The sequence below is a fragment of the Cnephaeus nilssonii genome (assembly GCF_951640355.1).
Source record: "Cnephaeus nilssonii genome assembly, chromosome: 22".
Taxonomy (NCBI): Eukaryota; Metazoa; Chordata; class Mammalia; order Chiroptera; family Vespertilionidae; genus Cnephaeus; species Cnephaeus nilssonii.
The window spans coordinates 23,555,565-23,579,698 of record NC_137093.1 but is presented as its reverse complement, the minus strand read 5'-3'; the positions used below and the strand labels follow the sequence as shown (position 1 = coordinate 23,579,698).

The 24,134-nt window shown below is 53.2% G+C and overlaps 2 protein-coding genes across 4 annotated transcripts; one reads left to right on the top strand and one right to left on the bottom strand.

Annotated features, from left to right (window-relative positions):
- The first annotated feature begins 1,817 nt into the window (after window positions 1-1,817).
- On the top strand, window positions 1,818-14,148 carry TFIP11 (tuftelin interacting protein 11). 3 transcript variants are annotated; one of them, XM_079762608.1, is made up of 13 exons: window positions 1,818-1,889; window positions 3,771-3,987; window positions 4,322-4,475; window positions 5,084-5,240; window positions 6,689-6,816; window positions 8,195-8,347; window positions 9,041-9,568; window positions 9,671-9,777; window positions 10,430-10,598; window positions 10,946-11,189; window positions 11,558-11,700; window positions 12,127-12,292; window positions 13,467-14,148. In XM_079762608.1, the coding sequence occupies exons 2-13, from the start codon at window positions 3,779-3,781 to the stop codon at window positions 13,820-13,822; spliced, it is 2,514 nt and encodes an 837-aa protein (XP_079618734.1). In that variant the 5' UTR covers window positions 1,818-1,889; window positions 3,771-3,778; the 3' UTR covers window positions 13,823-14,148. The 3 variants fall into 3 exon arrangements, with proteins under 3 accessions (XP_079618734.1, XP_079618735.1, XP_079618736.1); XM_079762609.1 differs by having other exon boundaries at window positions 1,821-1,889; window positions 3,731-3,987; XM_079762610.1 differs by lacking the exon at window positions 1,818-1,889 and adding an exon at window positions 2,000-2,366.
- Window positions 12,188-24,118, bottom strand: SRRD (SRR1 domain containing). The gene is made up of 8 exons (XM_079762613.1): window positions 23,937-24,118; window positions 18,659-18,699; window positions 16,876-17,135; window positions 16,683-16,781; window positions 14,985-15,139; window positions 14,498-14,543; window positions 14,143-14,325; window positions 12,188-12,325 (listed from the first exon to the last, which is right to left on the bottom strand). Exons 1-8 carry the CDS (start codon window positions 24,095-24,097, stop codon window positions 12,263-12,265), a joined length of 1,008 nt encoding a protein of 335 aa, XP_079618739.1. The 5' UTR covers window positions 24,098-24,118; the 3' UTR covers window positions 12,188-12,262.
- Between the last annotated feature and the right edge of the window lie 16 nt (window positions 24,119-24,134).

Genomic DNA, 24,134 nt, shown 5'->3' with positions numbered 1-24,134 from the left:
GTGTAAGTCAGAGACCTGGAACTGTTCCACTCGGGAGGAGACTAAGGAGACATGGCGATTAAATGCAACACATGATTCTGAACTGGGTCTTCTGTTGTAAAAAAATTTATTGGGTGCTGTTCTCAGGATGTCCACAAGAGGGCACTATTGTGACCTCCCTGCAGGGTCAGAGCCCTCTAGGTCTCTCAACACTTGCAGAATTCATGACTAGGGTGCTGTTCTCAGCATGTCCACAAGACGGCACTATTGCAACCCTCTCCTTACTAGTGTACTGTTCTCAAAAAAAAACGAAAGAAAAAAATGTATTGGGACAACTGGCAAAATTCAAATAGAGTCTCAGGTGTCCATGGCAGTGATGTGTCAGTGTTAATTTCCTGATTTTGGTGGTTGTTTTGCAGTTACATTGGAGAATGTCTTCGTTGGAAATACGAAAGTATGCAGTGGTCGGCAAACTCATTAGTCAACAGAGCCAAATATCAACAGTACGATTGACATTTCTTTTGAGAGCCAAATTTTTAAAACTTAAACTTCTTCTAACGCCACTTCTTCAAAATAGACTCGCCCAGGCCGTGGTATTTTGTGGAAGAGCCACACTCAAGAGGCCAAAGAGCCACATGTGGCTCGCGAGCCGCAGTTTGCCGACCTACGGTATTAGGGCATTAAGTTGGGAGACCTAAAGGGCTCTGGCCCTGCAGAGAAGGGTTGCAATAGTGCCGTCTTGTGGACATTCTGAGAACAGCACCCTAGAAATGAATTCTGCGAGTCTGAAAAGAAAACCCTATTGAGACCTAAGGGGCTCTTGCCCGGCAGGGATGGGTTACAATAGTGCCCCCTCTTGTGGACAAATCTGAGAACAGCACCCAACACATTTTTTTATAATGGGAAGATCCAGTTCAGAATCATGTATTGCATTTAATTGCCATGTTCCTCAGTATGGAACAGTTCCAGGGTCTGTGATTTACACGACCTTGGCACTTTTGAAGATTACAAGCAAGTTATTTTTTTGTAGAATGCCCTTTATTTGGGTTTGTCTGATGTATACTCGTGATGTGGTTCAGATTATGTATTTTTGTCAGGAATATCACAGGAGCGAAGCTGCAATTTTCTCAAGGCATCCTACCAAGTGGTATGTGATTGCGATTTGTCCTGTTCTTGATGCACACTCGAATCAGAACCTGCATTCTTTTTTTTAAAAAAAAATACATTTTATTGATTTCAGAGAGGAAGGGAGAGGGAGAGAGAAATAGAAACATCAATGATGAGAGAGAATCATGGATCGGCTGCCTCCTGCACGTCCCCTACTGGGGACCGAGCCCGCAACCTGGGCATGTGCCCTTGACCGGAATCGAACCTGGGACCCTTCAGTCCGCAGGCGGACGCTCTATCCATTGATCCAAACCGGCTAGGGCCAGGATACGGTCTTGCCTTTCATTATTCCCACACGAAGGCCGGTCCCGGCCCCCGTGATGTCTCACAATTCCTCACCCCTCTCCTGTGAACCGATATCCCCGTTTTACCGATTTAGAATTTGAGGCGGGCAGAGGAGCCACCGAGGAGGCTCGGCGACGTCCACCCCATTCAAAACAGGCTGGGCGTCGCCCCGAGGCAGGCGCGGCAGGGGGGTGACCTGGCCGGGACATCGGCCCCCGCCCCAGCCACTTGGGACCCTGAGAACCTGCGTCTGCTCTCTAGCATCTCGGCCCAGCCGCTCAGAGCCACAGCCGCTCCAGGCTTTCTTGCTGCCATGGCAACCAGCGCGCCGTTTCCGCTATGACGTCATTGTCGGCGCGCCGGTCCCTGCACTTCCGGGTTCCGGGCACCGACTTCCTGAATTGCGCGCTTCTCGTTCGCAGGGGGCGGTTGTGTTTGGGACGTTGAGCTCGCACGAGGTGAGCCGGGCTGGGGGGCGGAAGGGACGGGGACGCCGCCCCAGGGGAGCGGGTGCCAGTGCCCGGGAGGGAGGCGGCCTCGGCCCCGCTTCCGTTTCGCAGAGGCTCGGCCGAGGCCGAGAGGGGCGGGCGCTCCGGTCACCGCGGGGTCGGCTTGGGAACCGAAGCCACACCGCGCGGCCGGGACTGCGGGGAGAGACGCCCGCGCCTCGGCTTCGGGCCCGCCTGCTGCAGGGCCTGCCCGCGGTGGGGCTTAGGAAAGGCCGGGTAGCTTCTCAGCCTCCATTTCTTACCCGGCGCGCGGAGCCGCCCGCACCGACCTGGTGAAGCGCCTCGAGGCTGACGTTAGGTGGTCGGCCCCAAGCAAGTGCTAGCCGGAGCCGAGCGCTCTTCCACGCGTGACAACCCTGCGATCGTTCCCATGCCCGGTGCCCACGTCTCCGGGACCCCGCGGAACATTGTCCTCTTTTGCACGCGGTGGGTCGGATGCAGGAGCGCCCAACCCGTGCGCCAAGGAGTCTACCTAAGGAGGCGGGGAAGCTACCTAAGAGAGCGAGGCTGGTGGGCGCTGCCTGGGGAGTCATGGACTCCGTCACCGAGGCGGCTGGTGGGCCAGGATCCGTTACTGCCATCCGGCCCATGTTTACCGTGTGGCGCCCCTCGCTGGGAAGTGTGTCTGGGAGAGTGGGGATTTGAACTCAGGCAGCCTGATTTCAATGGCAATCGTGGGATCCCAGGAACAGCTGCTGCTCTTGAGCGCTTACCCGGAGGGAAGTGTTTTTCAAGTAGCATCGCACGGGCTGTGCCTTGCAGGCACCTAAGGCGGGTGTGGTGGTTAATGCGTTTGAGAGACAGCTGAGTCTCATCACCCCGCTACCAAGAACAGTGTTCTGTTCCAGTCCAGAGATGCTTGACTGTTAAGCTTGTGTTCTGACTCTCAGCTGCCTTCCAGTGTTTGGGGAGGAAAACTGAGTCTTAGGGTCTCAACAAGTAATTTGTTTCAGAAAGCATATTCTAAAGAAATCACTTCCTGGGACTGCCAGGGTCCAGATATAACTCTCAACAACAGAAGAAGTAATGCGGAGTAGGGGTGATGTCTACACACCTTCTGAGGCAGTTACGGAATAACTGAGTTATTTTTGTGTGAGAAATGTTATATGACACCGACTAGGACAAGGAAATACATGCTTAAGAATCACAGACTTGGGACTAGCCTTTTGTTCAACCTGTCTTAGTACCCATTGCTTCCTAAAATACGGTTTTGTTTTGTTTGTTTTGTGTGTGTGTTTTCAAATATATTTTTGTTGATTTCAGAGAGGAAGGGAGAGGGACAGAGAGATAGAAACATCAATGATGAGAATCATTGATCGGCTGCCTCCTGCTCGCCCCCTACTGGGGATTGAGCCTACAACCCAAGAACCCGAGACCCTTCAGTCCCCAGGCCGATGCTCTATCCACTGAGCCAAACAGGCTAGGGCCAGTTTGTTTTTTGGTTAATCCTCACCCAAGGATATTTTCCATTGATTTTTAGAGAGAGTGGAAGGGAGGGGAGAGACAGAAACATGGACGAGAGAGACATTTATTGGTGGCCTCCCACACATGCCCGGACCAGAGCGAGGGATCAAGCCTGCATCCGAGGCACATGCCGTTGGCTGGTATCGAACCCGGGACCCTTCTGTCCGCAGGCCTATCCACTGAGGCACACCGGCTAAGGCCTAAAGTACGATTTTAATGCCTGCTTGCCTAGGTTGTCACGGTGATGAATGGACTGAGTTTGCAGGGAGTTCGGGAGGTAGGCAGGAAGAGGAACTCACAAGCAAGTCTTCTCTTGATGCTCTCAGAACCGATCACAGACTGCGCCTTTCTCGTCTGTTCCTTCAGTGACTGCCATGTCACTGTCCCACTTGTACCGGGACGGGGAAGGCCACATGGATGACGACGACGACGAGAGGGAGAACTTTGAGATCACTGACTGGGATCTGCAGAATGAGTTCAACCCCAACCGGCAGCGGCACTGGCAGACCAAGGAAGAGGCCACCTACGGAGTGTGGGCAGAGCGAGACTCGGATGAAGAGAGGCCCAGCTTCGGAGGCAAACGGTACCGGCTGACACGGGGCTGCTGCCTCTTGCTTTAGGGAAGGGGTCGGGGTAGACAGTGGGATTTGGGAGCTACCCCACTAAATCTACTTCTCCTAGCCTTCCCGGTCCCTTCGCTAGGACATCGGCTAGGGAGGCCCACTTTCCTCCTGAGGCTGGAGTGCTGTCCTTTCGCTGAGCTAACCGCTGTCGGTGTTTATTGAGCAGTCCTGTAGGCCCGTGCTAGAGGCCCAGACCCCACTGGGTGGAGATCGGTGTTAGTTAATCAACAGCTCACATAATCTAAGTTTGTAACTGATTTCGGATTCCCACACGGGCGCTGTGTTTGCCTGCAGGGCCCGAGACTACTCCGCGCCAGTCAACTTCATCAGCGCCGGGCTCAAGAAAGGCGCGGCGGAGGCGGCGGAGCTGGAAGATTCTGACGATGAAGAGAAACCTGTTAAGCAGGAAGAATTGCCTAAGGATTTCGGGCCGAAGAAGTTAAAAACGGTAATATCTTTTGTGTGTTTTTTTCTAAATTTACTTTTATTGATTTCAGAGAGGAAGGGAGAGGGGGAGATAGAAACATAAATGAGGAGAGAATCATTGATTGACTGCTTCCTGCACGTCCCCTACTGGGGGTCAAGCCTGCAACCTGGGCATGTGCCCTTGACAAGAATCGAACCCGGGACCCTTCAGTCTGCAGTCTGACGCTCTATCCACTGAGCCTAACCAGCTGGGGCAAAAGAACGGTAGCGTCTTTGTGGAAGGACTGTGACCTTAGTAATCCTCGGAAGGTCACTGCAGCCTGAGCACCTCCTCGCGGGTGGGGGGAGCTGGAGTGCGGCTGCTCCCGGGTCTGAAGTGTGCCGCGCAGTCTCTGCTCTTCCCCGACACACACACACCACACACACCACACACACACACACACACACACACACACCACACCCACACACACCACACACACACACACACACACACACACACACACACACACACACGGTCTGTGGAGCTTCCATGGTGTCTGACCGCCAGGCCACTTCCCACCAGTGGAGCTTGCTTGCTAGATTTTCCTTCTTTTTCTTTCCCATCACCTGAGCTGTGCTGTTTCTTTGCAGGGGGGCAATTTTAAGCCCAGCCAGAAAGGCTTTGCCGGAGGAACCAAGTCGTTCATGGATTTTGGCAGCTGGGAGAGACACACGAAGGGGATTGGGCAGAAGCTGCTGCAGAAGATGGGCTACGTCCCTGGGAGGGGCCTCGGCAAGAACGCGCAAGGTACGGGCCCTGGAGGGGCTCTGGCGGGGGAGCCGGGCCGAGGAGGGGCGAGTGTCTGCTTTGCTCCTTTGGAAGTCTCTAAGCCCCTCAGCCTGGCCCAGCACAAGGCAGATTGTGCTCCTGCGCTGCCTTGCGTTTTCAGACTCAAATAAGACACTGGTTTCAGCAGGAGGAGGGGGAGGGTCTGAAACAGGCTGCAAGCTCATGGGCTGCAAACAGGCTTCTTGTTGGCCTCATTTTCTCTAAAAAAAGAAAAAAGGAATTTGTTGCCAGTGTTGAGAAGTGAGACTCTCTCCTGCAGTTCTAGAACGGCCCGCAGTGATTGCTTCAGCTGAAGCCTGGCTGCCCGGACAGTGCCCAGGGCCGCCTCCTGAAGCAGTCTCCACCCCAAACCCCGTTGGGCTTGTTTCCGTAGGTTTTCCTGGGCCCTGAAGGCTCGAGAGGCAGTAGTCCCTGCTCACTTTGTCCTCCAGGAAACCCGTGAAGCACGGCGTGTAGCTGTTCAGTAGCCAGCGCCACGTAGCTGCCAGCTGGGCTGAGCAAACCCTGCGCTCGCTCCCTCCCTCCTCCCAGGAGCACTGCCCTGTCCTTCCCCCGCCTGGCCCCAGACACATGCCGGGGACACGGCTCCCCTCGCACATCTCACCTCCTCAGTCCCGGGGCCACCCTTCCCGCAGACCCTTCCCTGGGCGTGGAGCCTCTGCGGGGCCTCGCCACCTGGAGTTAGTAGAGCTTCTGTCATTGGTGTTCCACTCCCTACGTGACTGACAGTTAAATCCAGGTTATGTGTTGAAACGTTAGCTTATGAGAAACCCACAAAGGGAAGATAGAGATGGTGGCCAGGAAGGCGGGGGGGGGGGGGGGGGGGGCGTGTTCTCATTGAGATTTCAACAGCAGGGACTGGAAGTGGGAGGTGGGGGCGAGTTTGGGGTGAGGGGAAATTTGTGTTGAAATGCTGGGCTCTTGTCTAGAAACTCTGTTATTAGAACATTTCATTCCAAGGCTTACACACGTTATGGTGAAGCACAGCCGGTCTGAATGTAACATAGGTGGCTCTAATGCAGCTCCCCCTGCTTGAGTCCAAATCACTGTACGGTGTCACCTGAATTACTGCCCTTGCCCTGCTGAAGGCTTCCGAGTGAGCAGAGAATTGTGTGCCCGAGTCCCCAGTTACAAAGGAATCGCTCTCCTTTCCTCGCATCCACTGGGAAATGAATGCAGGGGGAGGGAGGTCTGTGTGGGGGACTAAATGGCTCACGCAGCGCTGGTCTGTGGCAGCTCAGCGTGCTCAGGTTCCAGTCACAGGACATGGGCGGGTTGGGGGACAGGGACAAGCTCCTTCCTGGGCCACGTGCTAGTGACTTCCCCGAGCCCAGAGTGGCAGATTCAGAGACAAGAAGTGCTGTGATTCGAAGCCTCTCCCTTTTCCTTTTGCTGAAACTTGCCAGGCATCATTACGCCCATCGAAGCCAAACAGAGAAAAGGAAAAGGTGCCGTGGGCGCGTATGGCTCCGAGCGGACCACTCAGTCCCTGCAAGACTTCCCTGTGGTGGACTCCGAAGAGGAAGCGGAAGAGGTAACCAGAAGTCTGGAGGCGTGGGTGGGCGGGGCCTGTGTCATTTTGGTGTGTTCATTCATTCACTGTCCGTCTTCAGGTGATCGCCCAGGTTACAGGCCAGGCTGGAGGGTGGGTGGCCATGACGAACGGCTTAGAGCCTGGTGGACAGTCCGTGGACAGTCCTCTGCGGCGGGGTTAGAAAGAGCGGTACCTGCTAAGTGCCGAGGCAGAGGAGAAGGTGGGGCCGGCTCCCCGCCCCCCCCCCCCCAATCCTGCTTTTCTTGCTTGACATCCTTGTAATAAGTGGGGGCTAGGGAAGACCTCTTAGGAAGAAGACATTTCAGGTAACACCGGGCAGAAGAGCCGGCCTCAGCCGCAAGGGGTCAGGAAGGCCAGAGGCCGAGCAGCTCTGAGCCTGACAGTGGGGAGAGCTTGGGAGGCGTTTGGGATGGAGCTCATGGCGCAGCGAGGGAGGGGCATGCAGGATGGAGCTCACGGCGCAGGGAGGGAGGGGAGTGCATGGCGGTGGGAGGCCCACACCGCCCGCCTCGAGGCCCCTTCAGGTGCTAGGGTCTCAGCCCACGTGCAGCGGGGCCTGCTGTCAACTGGTATCGCTTTGCCTCAGCGACAGAAGGGGCCAGCTCCCTGGATGGACGTGTTACTTTTTACTCCTCTGCGTTTATGGGGAGGCAGGACCCTCTCCTTTTACTGAGGAAGGAGGCTCAGACTTGGAAGCTACCAGGTGCCAGGCATGCAGGATCGGCTGCCTCCTGCACACCCCACACTGGGGATGGAGCCCCCAACCCAGGCATGTGCCCTGACTGGGAATCAAACTGTGACCTCCTGGTTCATAGGTTGATGCTCAACCACTGAGCCACGCCTGCCGGCTACAAGTCTTACACTAACACCACGAGGAAAACAAGTGACGAACACAAAACCCACTGCTGGGGCCGGACTCCAGGACCCTCAGACCGAGCTCCGCCTGTCCTGGAGGCCTCCCTCCAGGAGCTCCGCAGAGCCTGCTGGGAGAGGCCTTTGCCGAAACCGAGGGGCCAGGGGCTCACCTGCACCTTCAGTTAGAACCAGGCTCTGCGTACTTAGGAAATCCTTGGTGCTGTATTTCTACATTTTACACGAGGCACACGTAGAACCAGCAGTGCCTGCCGATCAGGAAATGTCTTTATTTTTGTTTCTCTTTCCAATCAGTGCACCTGCCTTCTGAACCCCATTATTTGTACGAGGGGGAGCGGGTGCCGAGTATCATTAGATGGTTTGGTGTCACACAGGCACAATCCTAGCCTAACCTTGTGACGGTCTAAGGGAGCGGCCGGTGAGTGTCCGCTGCTGGTCTCGGCTCCCCACCTGCTTGTGTGACGGGCTGCCCCCCCTCGTTCAGGAGTTCCAGAAGGAGCTGAGCCAGTGGAGGAAGGACCCCAGCGGGAGCAAGAAGAAGCCCAAGTACTCCTACAAGACGGTGGAGGAGCTGAAGGCCAAGGGCAGGACCAGCAAGAAGCTCGCCGCTCCCCAGAAGGAGCTTTCGCAGGTCAAGGTACGTGGGCCTGGACGGGGCGCTGGGAACAAAAGGAATGCCGCAGCCAGGGCCGCCCCGGACACCCCTGAGGCCCCTTTGGGCTCCAGCCCCCCCCCCCCCCCCCCCAATCCTGCTTTTCTTGCTCGATAGCAGCCTGTTCCCTTCACTGTGCTCACACGGTCGGTCAGTTCCTGCCGTGCCGGCCCTCCTCACGGCACCCGGCGTGAGCCGCACACCCGCCTGCCTGAAGCTCACGGCCAGGGAGGTGTTAGACTCCTGTGGGCGTCTCTTCTCTGCACGCACAGTCCAGAGACGGCTGTGCTGTGACTGGTCCCCTTATTGCTAGGCCTTTACCTTTTCCTGGCTTGGCTTGTAGACAGGCTGGTCTGTGCATAAAGCCGTGTCTTCGTTCCATCTTTAAGGGTAGAGTCTCAGAAGTACAAACACCAGCTAAAGAACGGGCCGGTCTTTAAGGCTCTAACACTGGGAAGGGCTCAGGTGAGGGGTGCAGGACCGTCCTGGGGCAGAGCAGCGTTGAATGATTACGTTTTGCACACTTCCCCTCGCAGCCGGGGCGGCGCGGGCCCTCCGCCCCACAGCTGTGCTCAGTAGCGGGTTCGACACCTTTCCCCTCGCAGCCTGTCTTCCCGGCCTTGTGTCTCTCACAGGCAGCAGTGGCGCGTGCTAACCTGTCCCTCTGCCCTCTCCAAGGTCATAGACATGACGGGCCGGGAGCAGAAGGTCTACTACAGCTACAGCCAGATCAGCCACAAGCACAACATCCCCGACGACGGGCTGCCGCCGCAGTCCCAGCAGCTGCCGCTGTCCGGCAAGGAGGCCAAGGCCCCGGGCTTTGCGCTGCCGGAGCTGGAGCACAACCTGCAGCTGCTCATCGACCTCACGGAGCAGGAGATCATCCAGAACGACCGGCAGCTGCAGTACGAGCGGGACATGGTGGTGAACCTGTCGCACGAGCTGGAGAAGATGTCGGAGGTGCTGGACCACGAGGAGCGGGTCATCTCCAACCTCAGCAAGGTCCTGGAGCTGGTGGAGGAGTGCGAGCGGCGCATGCAGCCCGGCTGCAGCCACCCGCTCACCCTGGACGAGTGCGCCCGCGTCTTCGAAACCCTGCAGGACAAGTACTACGAGGAGTACCGCATGTCCGACCGCGTGGACCTGGCCGTGGCCATCGTCTACCCGCTCATGAAGGAGTACTTCAAGGAGTGGGACCCCCTCAAAGTGAGTAGCCGGGGAAGTGGGCCCTGCCTCTGCCGTGGCTGCGAGCTCGTCCGGGGCGAGGGGGCTGCCAGAGGGGCCGCTCAGCTGCTCTCCTCCCCTCAGGACTGCACGTACGGCACCGAGATCATCTCCAAGTGGAAGAGCCTCCTGGAGAACGACCAGCTCCTGTCGCACGGCAGCCAGGACCTCTCGGCAGACGCCTTTCACAGGTAGGCAGGGGACGGGGACGGGCTGCTACCTGCCGGGGGTGGGGTGGGGTGGGGCGGGGCAGGCCTTCTGCCCCATGCTGGCACTGCTGGGGATTTCAGTCCTCATTCATTACTTCACCCGACACTTGTCCAGTGTGTACTGGGGGTCATGCATGTGCCAGGCTGACCCTATAGTAAAGCAGCCAGCCTCACAGTTCCTATGGTAACTGGAAAAGGCAGATAGTGGTTAAGGTGTGAACACATAAACCCAGCGGCAGAGAAGAACGAAGGTGCACACCTCTGGGGGGAGGTTTGAGGCAGAGGGCTCGGGGACATTGAATCTGTAACCAAACGGTGAGAGGTGTCTGCTGGGCAGAGCTCTGGGTGGAAAAGCACACGACACCTCGCGAGGGGCCGTGTGTGGGGGCCATGAGCCCGTGTGACCCCGCAGCAACCCTGCCAGCAGGTGCTGCCAATCCTAAGGTCCCGAGGCTGGGCGGGCAGCCAGGAAAGAGGCGGCAGGTGCAGGTGTGGCCAGCGTGGGGCCGGCCTGGTGGTTCCCTGCCCGGATGTCCCTGCCGCTGCCTTTCTTACTCTAGAGAAGCGGGTGTGGTGCACCCTGCACACCGTGAACCAGGCTGTGCCCTAGCAGCCTGCCCTCTTTCTCCCGCAGGCTGATCTGGGAAGTCTGGATGCCTTTTGTTCGCAATATCGTCACCCAGTGGCAGCCGCGGAACTGTGAGCCCATGGTGGACTTCCTGGACAGCTGGGTGCACATCATCCCTGTGTGGGTGCTGGACAACATCCTGGACCAGCTCATCTTCCCCAAGCTGCAGAAGGAGGTAGGCCCGGAGCCCGGAAAGCCCTCCTGGGAGCCAGTGCTGCTGGAACGCCCGCCGTTAACAGGATGTCAGCACAGCTGCTGCCCGTTAGCTCCCGCCGGTGAGGCAGCACGTGTCTGCCCACCGCCCCCATTAACTTGGTTTCTTAAAGTTAAAGCTGCCATTCCTGAGACGTAATACAATTGCTCGGGAGCATTATTTTTATTTGGCTGCCTTTGTACCAAATGTGTCCCTCCATAAGAGATCCTGTGCCCCGCACACATGCTAAGGGCTGGACCTTGGTCAAGAGAACACCTGGCGTCCTCGCCATTAACCACACATCGTTTGACCCCCCACCCCTCCTGCAGGTGGAGAGCTGGAACCCACTCACGGACACCGTGCCCATCCACTCCTGGATCCACCCGTGGCTCCCCCTCATGCAGGCGCGCCTGGAGCCGCTGTACTCCCCCATCCGCAGCAAGCTGTCCAGCGCCCTGCAGAAGTGGCACCCCAGCGACTCCTCTGCCAAGCTCATCCTCCAGCCCTGGAAAGACGTCTTCACCCCTGGCTCCTGGGAGGCCTTCATGGTCAAGAACATCGTGCCCAAGCTGGGTAAGGACGTGCGGAAACGCAGCCAAGCCAGCAGCCTTGGGCCTTGGTTTCTCCGGGCCACTTAATGGCTGTGCTTCTCAAATCAAGGCCTTTGAGCCGCATTAGCACATGACGCTTCTCACCGTAAAGGAGATGCCGCCTCTGTGCACTGAGGCCAAATATAAACAAAACCAGGGCCCTTAAGGCTGTGCTGACCATGTCAGACTGGTCTTGGCTTCCGGCAACAGGATAGCCATCGGTGTCCTGAACTTTCATGGGATTTGATTCCGGGTTAGAGAAGAAAGTGCCCTTTAAAGGCACAGACCAAACACTAGCCCCTCAGGTGAAGCCTCCGTGGCTTTGCCTTAGAGCCTGGCTTTCCCTTCCAGGCATGTGCCTCGGGGAGCTGGTCATTAACCCCCACCAGCAGCACATGGATGCCTTCTACTGGGTCATCGACTGGGAGGGGATGATCTCCGTCTCCAGCCTGGTGGGGCTCCTGGAAAAGCACTTCTTCCCTAAGTGGCTTCAGGTACCTGGTCCGGCTTTGCTGGGGGCGGCAGGGGAGGGTCACTGAATCCTTGGTGACTGTTGGGTGGCCGTGCTGTGACTACATGACAGACATGAGCTACGTGGCCAGATAGGAAGGAGTTAAGCAATAACAGTGACTGCCACTTACTGACGGTATGCCAGATGCTCGGAGCACTTTATTGCGTTACTTTGGGGCAGGGACTGACATCCCTGCTGTACACACAGGAGGCGGAGCCCAGTTTACCTGCAAGGCCCTGGGTATCACGCTGCCTCCACGTCCCACACTCCTGAGGGCCTGGCTTTCAGCCCCACAGGCGGCGCCAGCTTGTAGGACCAGGATCAGAACAAAGCAAAGGACCCTTGGGATGTCTGGCTCCCATTTGTTGCGACTTTGGATGCAAGTTGCTTACTTGTTCCTCTCCGGCAGGTGCTGTGCTCCTGGCTCAGTAACAGCCCCAACTACGAGGAGATCACCAAGTGGTACCTGGGCTGGAAGTCCATGTTCTCAGACCAAGTGCTGGCACACCCCTCCATCAAGGACAAGTTCAACGAAGCGCTGGACATCATGAACAGGGCGGTGTCCTCCAACGTGGGTGAGTGGGGGTTCTGTGAGGGACGTCCTGGCCCTGCACACGTAAAAGACAGGACCAGAGTCTTCAGGTCCCTGTGGGCAGCAGACCCCGACTCTTAGCCACCAGCTCTCCTGCAACGGCGTCTCCCTGAGTGGAGGCGGATTTAAGCAGGATTCACAATGGTCACCCCCAGGGCCTACCCCCATAACCACTGCGCTGTGTGCCCTTTAAGGTTCACTCGTGCGCCTGCTCAGGCAGCATTGGGTGCTACTTAAGTGTAAGCTCACAGCGTAGAGTCAGGGCACAGTCTGACTCTTAGACCAGCGGTCGCCAACCTTTTGGACCTCGTGGACCACTGGTGGCGACCGCCGGTCTTAGACCATATTCTTTACCTGTAAAACAGTGACAACACCTACCTTGTAGGTGTTACTAAAACCTAGAGGGACTGAGTTGCTGGGAGTGGTGTGTGGAGCGCTCGGTAGGTGTCTGCTGTGCCAGAATGGGCAGCTGACTGTTCATTTATATATCTATTCCCCTGTTGCTCAGGTCGAGGTGAGCCCCTCAGCCAGTCCTGCTACAGTGCTCACCACTCAAAGCACCTGTTCTAACCCGTCTCCCAGACAACATCAAGGCCAAGAGCTGCTTCAGGGTCACACCGCTCAGGAGGGGCAGCTGTGACACGAGCACAGATTTCACAGCTTACTTAATGAGGCAACACACCTCTCTCTCTCTACTCGTCCAGGTCCCTCGGGCCATCTCCATTTTCACCCTCTAACCCTGCCTTCAGCCTCCTGGCCCCAGGCTCCTAGAACTGCTCCCCATCTGTGCCCCTCCCTCAGCAGCAGGGGCTTGTGGTCCTGTATTACCCTTCAGCACCTGTTTCAGCGCCCCACATCCATAGGCCTGTATGGGTAACTTAGACATCTAACTAGTGCAGCCTATGTTTTCAGGGTTCTCTGGCCACTAGCAATTGGCCAGAAACCTCCAGCCCAATTCTCACTTAACTGCAGCCAGGTGTCCAGGTGCTGGGCCATCTCTCTTAGTGTTTTGTGTCTTTGAGGCACAGCTGCCCCTCGGAGTAAACAAGTAGGGTTACAGAGACGGCGCCTGGGGTACATCGGACTTCAGCCCCATCGCAGCCTAGATCCTGTGTGTGCCGGACACCTCTCCTCACTCCCTGCCCTGTCCCCCCCAGGTGCCTACATGCAGCCCGGAGCACGGGAAAACATCGCCTACCTCACCCACACGGAGCGGAGGAAGGACTTCCAGTACGAGGCCATGCAGGAGCGGCGGGAGGCCGAGAACATGGCCCAGAGGGGCATTGGCGTGGCCGCCAGCTCCGTGCCCATGAACTTTAAGGACCTCATCGAGACCAAGGCCGAGGAGCACAACATCGTCTTCATGCCCGTCATCGGGAAGCGGCACGAAGGGAAGCAGCTCTACACCTTCGGCCGCATAGTCATCTACATCGACCGGGGAGTGGTATTCGTCCAGGGCGAGAAGACCTGGGTGCCCACCTCCCTGCAGAGCCTCATCGACATGGCCAAGTAGGCGCAGGTCTGGGCAGCTGCACACACTTCTGACTAAATCTTTGGAACCATCTTTGAAAGAGTCACTTCTCTATTCAGTCGATCTCCCCACCAGCCAGGCCCCCAGGAAGGCTGTGAAGTGTGATAAGGTACTTGGGAGAAGTGCATGAAACTTAACTTTACCCCGAGTTCTTCCACAGCCTACTCCTCTCCCCACGAGAGCCAGCTGAGGGCTTCCTGTTCTCTGGAACTGGCACTGGGGGGACATGAGTCCTGCAGCCCCTCCATGGCCGCCTCCGCCAGCACTTCCTACGGTCGGGGGCCGGCAGCTGAGGCACCTGCCTGGCTCCTGATGATCTCGAGGTCCTCGCAGTCCCGGTAATCTGGCTCTTCCCGGGATGCCCAGGTGTCCGTGGGGAGCTGCTTTAGCTTCTGGACCGGGAACCAGTGCACAGAGGTGTCGTTAAACACGTCCGAGTACTGTGCCGTCTGGGGAAACGCCTGCTCCTCCAGGCCTTCTAAAACCTGAGCAGACAGTTCCAAGTAAAGCATGTAACCTCGGTAGGCACAGAAAGCCCCACTCTGCCTTCGTTAACCCCCTTCCCCCCCTCAGCCCGGCCTGCACGTGTAAGGGCAGGCTCCTCAGTGGTGGCGACTCTCACCCGTCCCCACCCCAGCCCCTCGGTCAGACAGATACCTGTGCAACATAGGCATAGTTTTTCTGCAGAATCCTTGTCAACAACCTATAAATAAAAAGGTTTTTAACGCATGATTAGGAGGTACGAGAGTGGGTTTATCCAGCTGAAGGCATGCAGCAAGGCAAGGTGATTTAAATATGGTAAGAACATAAAACGGGATGTGGAGAAGGTATTCCGCAGAAAATGAATGTCCCAGTAACTGCACCCACTTCACCAAGGGGGACATGACAGGAGACGCGCGGCACGGGGAACAGGAGGAGGGCATGTAGAAACCCAGTGGTTTCTCCCCGTTAAAATCCTGCCCAGCCTACGGGAAGGAAGGGAGGGACGCCTGGCAAAGACTGAGGGTGACATCTTCCTCTGGCCCTCGGTCCAGTTTCTCAGTCCTTTTCCGAGGACCAGCCTTGGAAACGTGTTCTGCTTGTGGGTCACTCGAGGACCGGGCCGCCCCTCAGGGCCTGGCGGATCGCAGCGTTCTCCGCTTACCTTTCCTCCAGGCCTCGGAAGCTGTTGCCGATGATGACCATCTTGGAAAGGGCATCGGCTGACCAGTTGCTCCACAGAAGGTTGTTGTACAGGGCGGTCCCGCAGTGCAGCATGTAAAAGACGGTGGGCTCGCCACACACACTCCGCTTCCCCTCCTGGGTGAACACGCCAGCTGTAAACACTGCTTACCGGTGAGGGAGGGGTCAGGACAGACCAGCAAGAAGCTGAGGATTCTCACCACACACACAACAAAGTGTGGTTACGAGGTGGGGGTGTTAACCTTACTGCGTGGTCATCCTGCAGTAACGTGTATCACATTGTGCGCCTTAAACTTAAAAATGCCAAATGCCATCAGTCAATTACATCCACACAGCTCAGGACAAAATGAGCGGAGAGGAAAGCAAACGGAAGTCTGAAGTTAACAATGTGTGTCCCACGAACAGAGAGCTCTGGCTCAACGACGGCCTCTTGGTCCATGAAAGCAGGGGCGTGACGGTGGCAATAGTTACTGCCCCCCGTGCCGTCTGGTGGTCCCGTTTCCTGTGTCGCTTTCTGAGGTCCCTATCACAACGGAGCCCTTTCCAGATGGCCCTCTTGAGAACTACTGCTCCACAGCCAAGCTCCTGGCAGGAAACCCACGGCCGGTGCTTGCTGTCTGGCCCTGCTACCTCTGGGCCTCCTCGCCACTCTCCTGCAGCTTCCCTTCTGTTCGTAACGGGCAGCGGGTCCTGAACAGCCAGCTCTGCACAGGCTGCCTGCAGCCCTGGGCCTGTCCCCTGGCAAACTCCTGGCTGACCCTCAAATCCCAGCTCCAGACCCAGGGAGCTTTCTCCATCCCCCCAAAGAGAACCGTCTCCTTCCCATCTCAGTTCCTAGCGCGTGCCGCTGCCTCCCTGACACCTCATTTACTTGTCTGCAGGCCGCAGGCCTTGATGTGGCCGTGGGCTCCCTGAACACGGGGACTGGCTCCTGTGTGTCGTGGCTCCCAAAGCTCCTTGCCCAGCACAGAGCAGGCTCTCAGAAAAGCCGGTCTGGATTAAGTGGCCGTGCTTTAGGAACTTGTCTCAGCTGGGCCTAATTTTCATAGTAAGCAATGAGATGGCAGTTTCTCAAAACAGAGAAGAATCCAATGATTAGTTATAATCCCCAAGACAATACAGAACTAAACTCAGAGGCATTCGCCTCGAGTGGCTTCAGTCCTCCGCTTGTGAAATTTCCTTTTCCCAGGCCTCAAGAACTTTGGAATCCCAGCGATTTTAGGGGGGTGCCGGGTGGACAGAGGCTTCATCCACAGCTCAGCCAGGTGCCGTGGGAATGGCTGACTACAGCTCCAAAGAGGGAACCATTCTCCCCTTTTATTGCCTCCCTGGGAACAGGGTAAAGTCCAACCAGAAAACCCACATTTGAGGCACTGAGATTGTGTGTCCTTTTAATATTTCAATAGCAACAGTAAATACCAATTGAGCATAATTTCTGGACACACACTCCTCGAAAACGTTATAAACCTAACATTTCTGGTTCACGCCATCTGTGTAAGTCACTTTTCTCTGATGGGCACAGCAGTCAAAACCTGGGTAACGGCACACGCACAGGCACCGGGAAAGCAACAGAGGAAGGACTGCCGTTTCAAAAACATTCGCATCCGCGGGTCAGAGCCTGGGGTCAGCGGGCCAGCAGCTTCCCTAGCTCCACACTCACCTCGTTCTCACCGAGGACAGTCACCCCAAGGGTGGTAAGAACTGCAATTTCCAGTTGGCTAAACAGAGGGTCATACACCCAGCAGTGACTTCTGGGAATCTGCAGGAGGGAAGGCGTTATTTCCACCAAATGCCTGTGTGCACGCCGTGGGCAAGACCCAGGGAGGGGCGGCACAGAGGAGTCCAAAATGTACCTGGCACTTCTCCAGGAAGAGAAGCAAAAACGCTAGCTGGGTTCTAGCTATGACGCAGGTGGCAAAGCTCCCGATGCCGTAACACACACACTTCCAGCCGCAGGCCCCCGTGCCCAGGGTCTCTCCCGGGATGCAGCCAGGAGCCGCACCCGAGCCATCCGGTGATGAGTCGAGGTGCAGGCTACCAATGGCTTCCGAAAGAGTCCCCACAGGGGCATCCAGTTGTTCCAGATGTTTCATAAGACATTTGTTGATGGTTTCTGAAAGAGCAGGCCCCCAAATACAGTCAGAGTGACCCTGTGAACCCGATCACCCACCAGGGCAGCCCACAGGCCAGGGAGCAAGGAGCAGGGCAGCAGCAGCGTCAGCTCCTCAGAGGGCCGCCGCTCCACTCCCAACATCCTGGGACGTGCCGCCGTGTCCACCGAGCTGACAGCCTCAGAGAAGGGTTTGAGAAGAAATCGCTTGCATTTACAGGCACAGTTTATATCTAAAACACTAAACTCATTCTAGTTTAATAGGAGGTCCCTGGTAAACTCAGGTTATGCCTTGAAATTCCAACTTGTTTTTATTATAATGAAGAACAGAGGAGCAGAGCTGTTAATATCACACTATAAATGGCTGCGAGTAGGAATATTTAATGTGTAAAAAAAAGGGGGGTGGGGGGGTTAGCCAGTGTGGTTCAGTGATTGGGCATCAACCCATGAACCAAGAGGTCCCTGGTTTGATTCCCAGCCAGGGTTTCAGGCTCAATCCCCAGTAGGGGCTGTACTGGAGGCAGCCTATCCATGATGTTTCTCTCTCATCGATGTTTCTATTTCTCTCTCTCTCTCTCTCTCTCACCACCTCTCTCTCTAAAGAGCAATAAAAACATATTTTTTTAAAAAGGTAGGCTGAGGCTTCTGGAGTCTAACAAAAAACACTCTCTTTAACCCTCATATGGAGGTGGGTGCTCTCGTCTCTCCTTTAAGATACTGGTACTGAGTTTATTTGCACAAATCTGTATGTAAAACCAAACAAAAGCAACAAGCTAACCATTCCCACAAGAAGGAAAGGCTGCATGAAAAACTGGCTCTCAGTCCTTGCTGGTGAAAGAAGTGGTAAAAGCTTTTTGGAAAACCACCAGACAGCGGATATCAAGTTGGTCTCTGCCTTTCACTGAATAATTTCCTTTCTGGGGATCTATCCCAAGAAGATCAACTTAAACTTGGTAAAAGCTCAATGCAGAAAGATGCTCCATGCAAACTTATAATTAAAAAACAAATGAAACAAACAAGTGTCCCTCAATAGAAATGATAACTACTGTAAGACTACTGTTAAGTCCACTCCATGGGTCAATATTTATGTTCCCACACATGTTAGGAAGAGAGTATAACCTCGGGCGGCGGGGGGGGGGGGGGTGGGGGGGGTGGTCTACATTGCAATCTCAAGGAAAAAGAGCAGGATGACACCAATTTCAGCAACAATAATGACAGCTCAGTCACCGTCTCCTGTGCAGCAGGCAGGCACCATTCTAAGCACTTGAACAGCCTCACGTAATCCGCACCATCACACTCCAGGATATGCATTACCATCGCCATTTCCCAGATAAAGAAGCTTAGGGTCAGAGTTAGTTAAGAGCCAAAAACGCGCAGCTGTAAGGCGGGAGTCAGAATTAGAACCCCCATGTACACCACCCTATAAAGCAAAATGGCATCAAATGAGGGTGGGATTCCTTCCTTTGCCCATATTCAGGCCCCCCTCCCACCCCCACCCCCCTCAGCCTTGGCGAGGCGGTACTCACCTAGTGCGGAACTCCAGAAATCAGAAACACGCAGGTCTTCCCTGTGGGAAAAAACGGCGAGGTCATCTCCCATTCTCCTCAGGGCGGCCCTAACAGTGACCTCCTCCTGTCCGTAATCTGGATGTGGGGAGCATGATGCAGCCATAGAGCCTACTTTTGAGTGACAGGAGGAGGATACACAGTGAACATGGTAGAGCCAGAGCACGTACTGCTGGGGCTCAGAGAGAGCAGCACAGAGGGCTTCCTGGAGGAGGCCCCCACTGGGGATCAAGCCCGCAACCCGGGCATGTGCCCTGACTGGGAATCAAACCCAGGACCCTTCAGTCCGCAGGCTGACACTACCCACTGAGCCAAACCAGCTAGAGCAGTGGTCGGCAAACTGCGGCTCGCAAGCCACATGTGGCTCTTTGGCCCCTTGAATGTGGCTCTTCCACAAAATACCATGGCCTGGGCAAGTCTATTTTGAAGAAGTGGCGTTAGAAGAAGTTTAAGTTTAAAAAATGTGGCTCTCATGAGAAATGTCAATCGTTGTACTGTTGATATTTGGCTCTGTTGACTAATGAGTTTGCCGACCACTGGGCTAGAGCATAAAAAATTTTTTTTAAGTATTAACAATGTGCTTTTTCAGAGTAAGCATTAAATAAATGTTTGGGAAAAAAGGAGAAGTCTCAAATAAACAGCCTAACTTTACATCTCCAGAAACTAGAAATAGAAGGAAAAGTTAAGCCGAAGTTAGTAAAGGAAGGAAATAACAAAGATTAGAGCCTAAATAAATGAAATACACACAGAGATATTAAAGCACACCACAGAAATACAACGTCATCTCAAAAGAGACTACTGCTAACAATTACATGCCAACAAACTGAACCAACTATGAGAAATGGACAAATTCGTAAAGCATACGACCTTTCTAAACTGAATCATGAAAAACTGGAAAATCTGAACAAACTGATCCCTCGTAAGGAACTTGAAACAGAAGTCAAACACCTGGCAACAAACACAATTCCAGGACCAGCTGGCCTCACTGGTGAAGTCTACCAACATTCAAAGAAGACTGAACACCTCTTCTTCTCAAACTTTACCCCAAAATAATGAAGGGGGAGTGCTTCCTAACTTACGTCATGAGGCCAGCGTCACCCTGATACTAGCACCGGGCAAGGTCAACACACACACACAGACACAATTACGGGCCAATGTCTTTAAAGAGCATACTGTATCAGTATATGCAAAAAGCCTAAATAAAATACTAGCGAATCAAGTACAACAATACATCAAAAGGATCATACACCATGTTCAAGTGGAATTCATTCCAGGGATGCAATGATGATTCAACATCCGAAAATCAATGAACCTGATACACCATATTAATAAGACATAAATCATATGACAATCTCTATAGGTGCAACTTAAACTTGGTAAAAGCTCAATGCAGAAAGGTACAACATGCAATTATGATTGAAAACTCAATAAAATGGATATGGAAGTGGGGACCCTTTCCCCCTCCCCACGTGGGAGTCTGTACTTGTTGTTCAATAAATCTCCATCTTTGCTAAATAAAAAATTTAAAAAATGGGTATGGAAGTAAAGCATCTTAACATAATATGGCTATTTATGACAAACCCCCACCTAGCATCATACTCAATAAAGAAAAAGTCAAAGTTTTTCCTCTAAGACAGTGGTCAGCAAACTCATTAGTCAACAGAGCCCTGGTTTGCCGACCCCTGCTCTAAGATAAGGACTAAGGCAAGGATGTCCAATGTTTTTCAACACAGTACTGACAGTCCTTGCAATTAGGCAAGAAAAAGAAATAAAAGACATCCAAATTGGAAAGGAGGGATTAAAATTATCACTATTTGCAGATGACATGATATTTATATATATAAAATCCTAAAGATGCCACCAAAAAACTAATAAACGGATTCAGTAAAGTTGCAGGATACAAAATCAATATGCAAAAATCTGTTAGTTTCTATATACTAACAATGAAATATCAGAAAGAGAAATGAAGAAAACAATTCCTCTTGTAATCGCAACAAAAAGAATAAAGTGACTAGAAATAAACTTAACAAATAAGGTAAAAAGGAGCTGAACACTGAAAACTGTAAGATACAGTTGAAAGAAACTGAAGATGCAGAGATGGAAAGGTATTGCATGTTCATAGATTGGGAGAATTAACATTGTTAAAATGTCCATATTACCAAAAGCAATCTACAGATTCAAGCTAACCCTATCAAAATTCCAATGGCATTTTTCACAGAACAGAACAAATAATCCTCAAATTTGCATGGAGCCACAAAAGACACCAAAAAGACAAAGCAATCCTGAGAAAAAGGTACAACGCCGAAGGCATCACACTCCCCGATTTGAAACTATACTACAAAGCTAGATCATCAAAACAGTATGGCATTGGAGGAAAAATAAACACACAGACCAATGGAACAGAACTGAGAGCCTAGAAATAAACCCGCCCACATACGGGCACGAATTTATACCAAAGGAGCCAAGAATATACAATGAAGAAAGGAAAGTCTTTTCAATAAATGCTGATGCTAACACTGGACAACCATATGCAAAAGAATGAAACGAGGCCACTATCTTATACCATACACAAAAATGAACTAAAGATTTGAATATAAGACCCGAAAAAAATAAAATACATAGAAGAAAGCATTGACACCAGTTTCTGGACATTGGTCCAAGGTCTTTTTGTGAATTTGACTCCAAAGGCAAAGTAAGTAAAAAAAAAAATAAACAAATGAGACTACATCAAACTAAAAAGCTTTTGCACAACAAAAATAAACAAAAAAACCCATCCACAAAACAAAAAGGCAAGCAATGAATGGGAGAAGATATTTGCAAATTCTACTTTGGATAAGGGGTTAATATCCAACATATATAAAGACTTCATACAACTTAACAACAAAAATACAGAGTATCTGAACAGACATTTTCCCAAAGATATACAAATGGCCAACAGGTACATGAAAAGATGCTCAACATCATTAGTCAAATGCAAATCAAAACCACAATGAGATACCAGCTCACAGCTGCTAGAATAAGACAAGAAATAAGTAGTGTCAGTTAGCAAGGATATGGAGAAAAGGGAACCCTCGCGCACTGTTGGTGGGAACGTAAACTGGTGCGGTGACAATATGCAACAATATGGAGGTTTCTCAAACAATTAAAAATAGAACTATCACATGATCCCGCAATTCCACTTCTGGGTATTTATCCACAGAAAGCAAAAACACTTATTCAAAAAGACATCTGCACCCCCATGCTCACTGCAGCATTACTTACAACAGCTAAAATCTGAAAGCAACCTGCGTACGTGTCCCTCGATGGAAAAATGGATCAAGATGTGGCAAAATAAAAAATAAAATAAAAAATGTGGCCATAAAAAAGAAATAAAATCTTGCCATATGTGACAATGTGGATGTTCTTTGAGGGTATTAGGCTAAGTACATGAGTCATACAGAGAAAAACATACGTATGATTTCACATATATGTAGAATCTAAAAGAACAAATACAAAAAAACTGAGCTCATAGATAGAACAGACTGGTGGCTGCCAGAGGCAGGAAGGGGGTGGGGGTGGGGGTGGGTGTGAAATGGGTGAAGGGGGTCAAAAGGTAAAAACTTCCAGTTATAAAACAAATATGATGGAGGTGACGTACAGCATGGTGACTATAGTTAATACTGCATCGCGTACTTGAAAATTGATGAGAGAGATTTTAAAGGTTCTCGTCACAAGGAAAAAAGTGTTAAAAAATGAATTGGATTTGAACTGACAAGCCCTAAGCCACTGTTCAGGGGGCTCAGAGAAAAGAGAGAATTGAAAAAACACCTGTCCAGAGCCTGCGCTCATGTTCCTCAGAGGGGGTAAAGGAGAGCTCGCCTGCACAGGGGAACAGCTTAAAGGGATGGGCTCCTCTCCATCAGGGCAGGAGGGAGTGCTGTACCTGGGGGTGCGGGTGGAGGCAGGGAGCTCCTGGGGAGACTGAAGAAGTTGAGAGGAGTAAGGTACATGCGAAGTGCCTCAGAGTTCTCCAAACCCCGAGGCACACTCATTCCCATCGGCTGCCTCAGATCCTAAAACAGTCACTGCTGCTTTGTGAAAAGAATCCTCACCTGAGGATTTCCTTTTTATCGACTTATTTTGAGAGAGGGAAAGAAACACTGATCAGCTGCCTCCCGTAGACCCAATCTGCAACCTAGTTAGGTGCCCGGCTGGGAATTGAACCCGAAACCGTCTTGGTGTACGGGATGACCCTCCAACCAACGGAGCCACCAGGCCAGGGCACGGCTGCTTTTTTTCTCAGGCTCCCTAGCTGGTCACCCACTTCTTTCTATTTAGTGGTAACCTCCGAGTCACCACCGCCTCTTGACCCTCATTCTGGGGGAGGGGAGCAGATAAAATTAGTCTAATTTCTTTCCGTTGTGATGATCCTGCAGCTGTTATCTAAGGCAGTGCTAACAATAGCTGTTATTTACTGAGCCCTAAAGGACCACAAACGAATAAGGCAATAATACAAAAGAACAGAAGTAGGTGATGTTTGTTGAGTGTTTCCTCTATGGGGCACTAATCTAAGTGCTACCTCAGGTACAGAGAGCAAGGCGTGGGGTAGGGAATGGGGGAAACCAGAATAACGGGGCGCTTTGAAGCACAGGTTTTGGAGTCGCAAAGCCATGGGGTTGCAATTTGGTTCCATGCATTACCTATGTCTCTGTAAGACTAGACGCCCCCAGGATCACAATGTGGCTGAGATGTTCAAATTGACAAAGTGTGGAGCATGCTTAACCAAGTGCCAGGCACAAAGCAGCTCCATTAACTGATGATGATCACCATGAAAATTACAATCACGTGTTCGTGCTGCTTCCCAGGCATTTTAGCAACGCCAACAATCACCAACGTCGGCCTAACATGAATACCACAAACACTGGTGCTGCGTTTACCACGCCAAGTGCGGAGGCACCGTTCGAAAGGACTTACCTTGACTAACCCACCGAGTCCTCAAAACAAGCCTCTACAGGTAACTTTTCATGCCCACCTCACAGATGAGAAAACTGAGGCACAGACGCGACATAACTTGCCCAAGGAGAAGAATGACCACCTTTACAGAGAGCTTACTGCAATCCGGCCTGTAAGGAGCCCTTCGCCTCCGTCAAACCCTCGCAAATAACCTCTTCCAGGGTTTCACTGACTCCCACTTCACACATGGCGAGACTGAGGCTCGGAGAGATTCCCGCAGGCGCGAAGGTTCAGACCCGCCACTCACCTGGCCTCCCGGATGCGACGAAGCACGACTCCGTCGTCCACCTCGGGATCCGCCTCCGGGTCCCCGGCCGCCGCCGCTGACCTCTGCCGCGGACGCCGAGCCGCCGAGCGCCTTTTCCGCGGAGCCGCTGCCCGCCAGGGCTCCAGCGCCGCCGCCGCCATTGGCCTCTGACGTCACGGGAGCGCGGCGCCCTCGGGT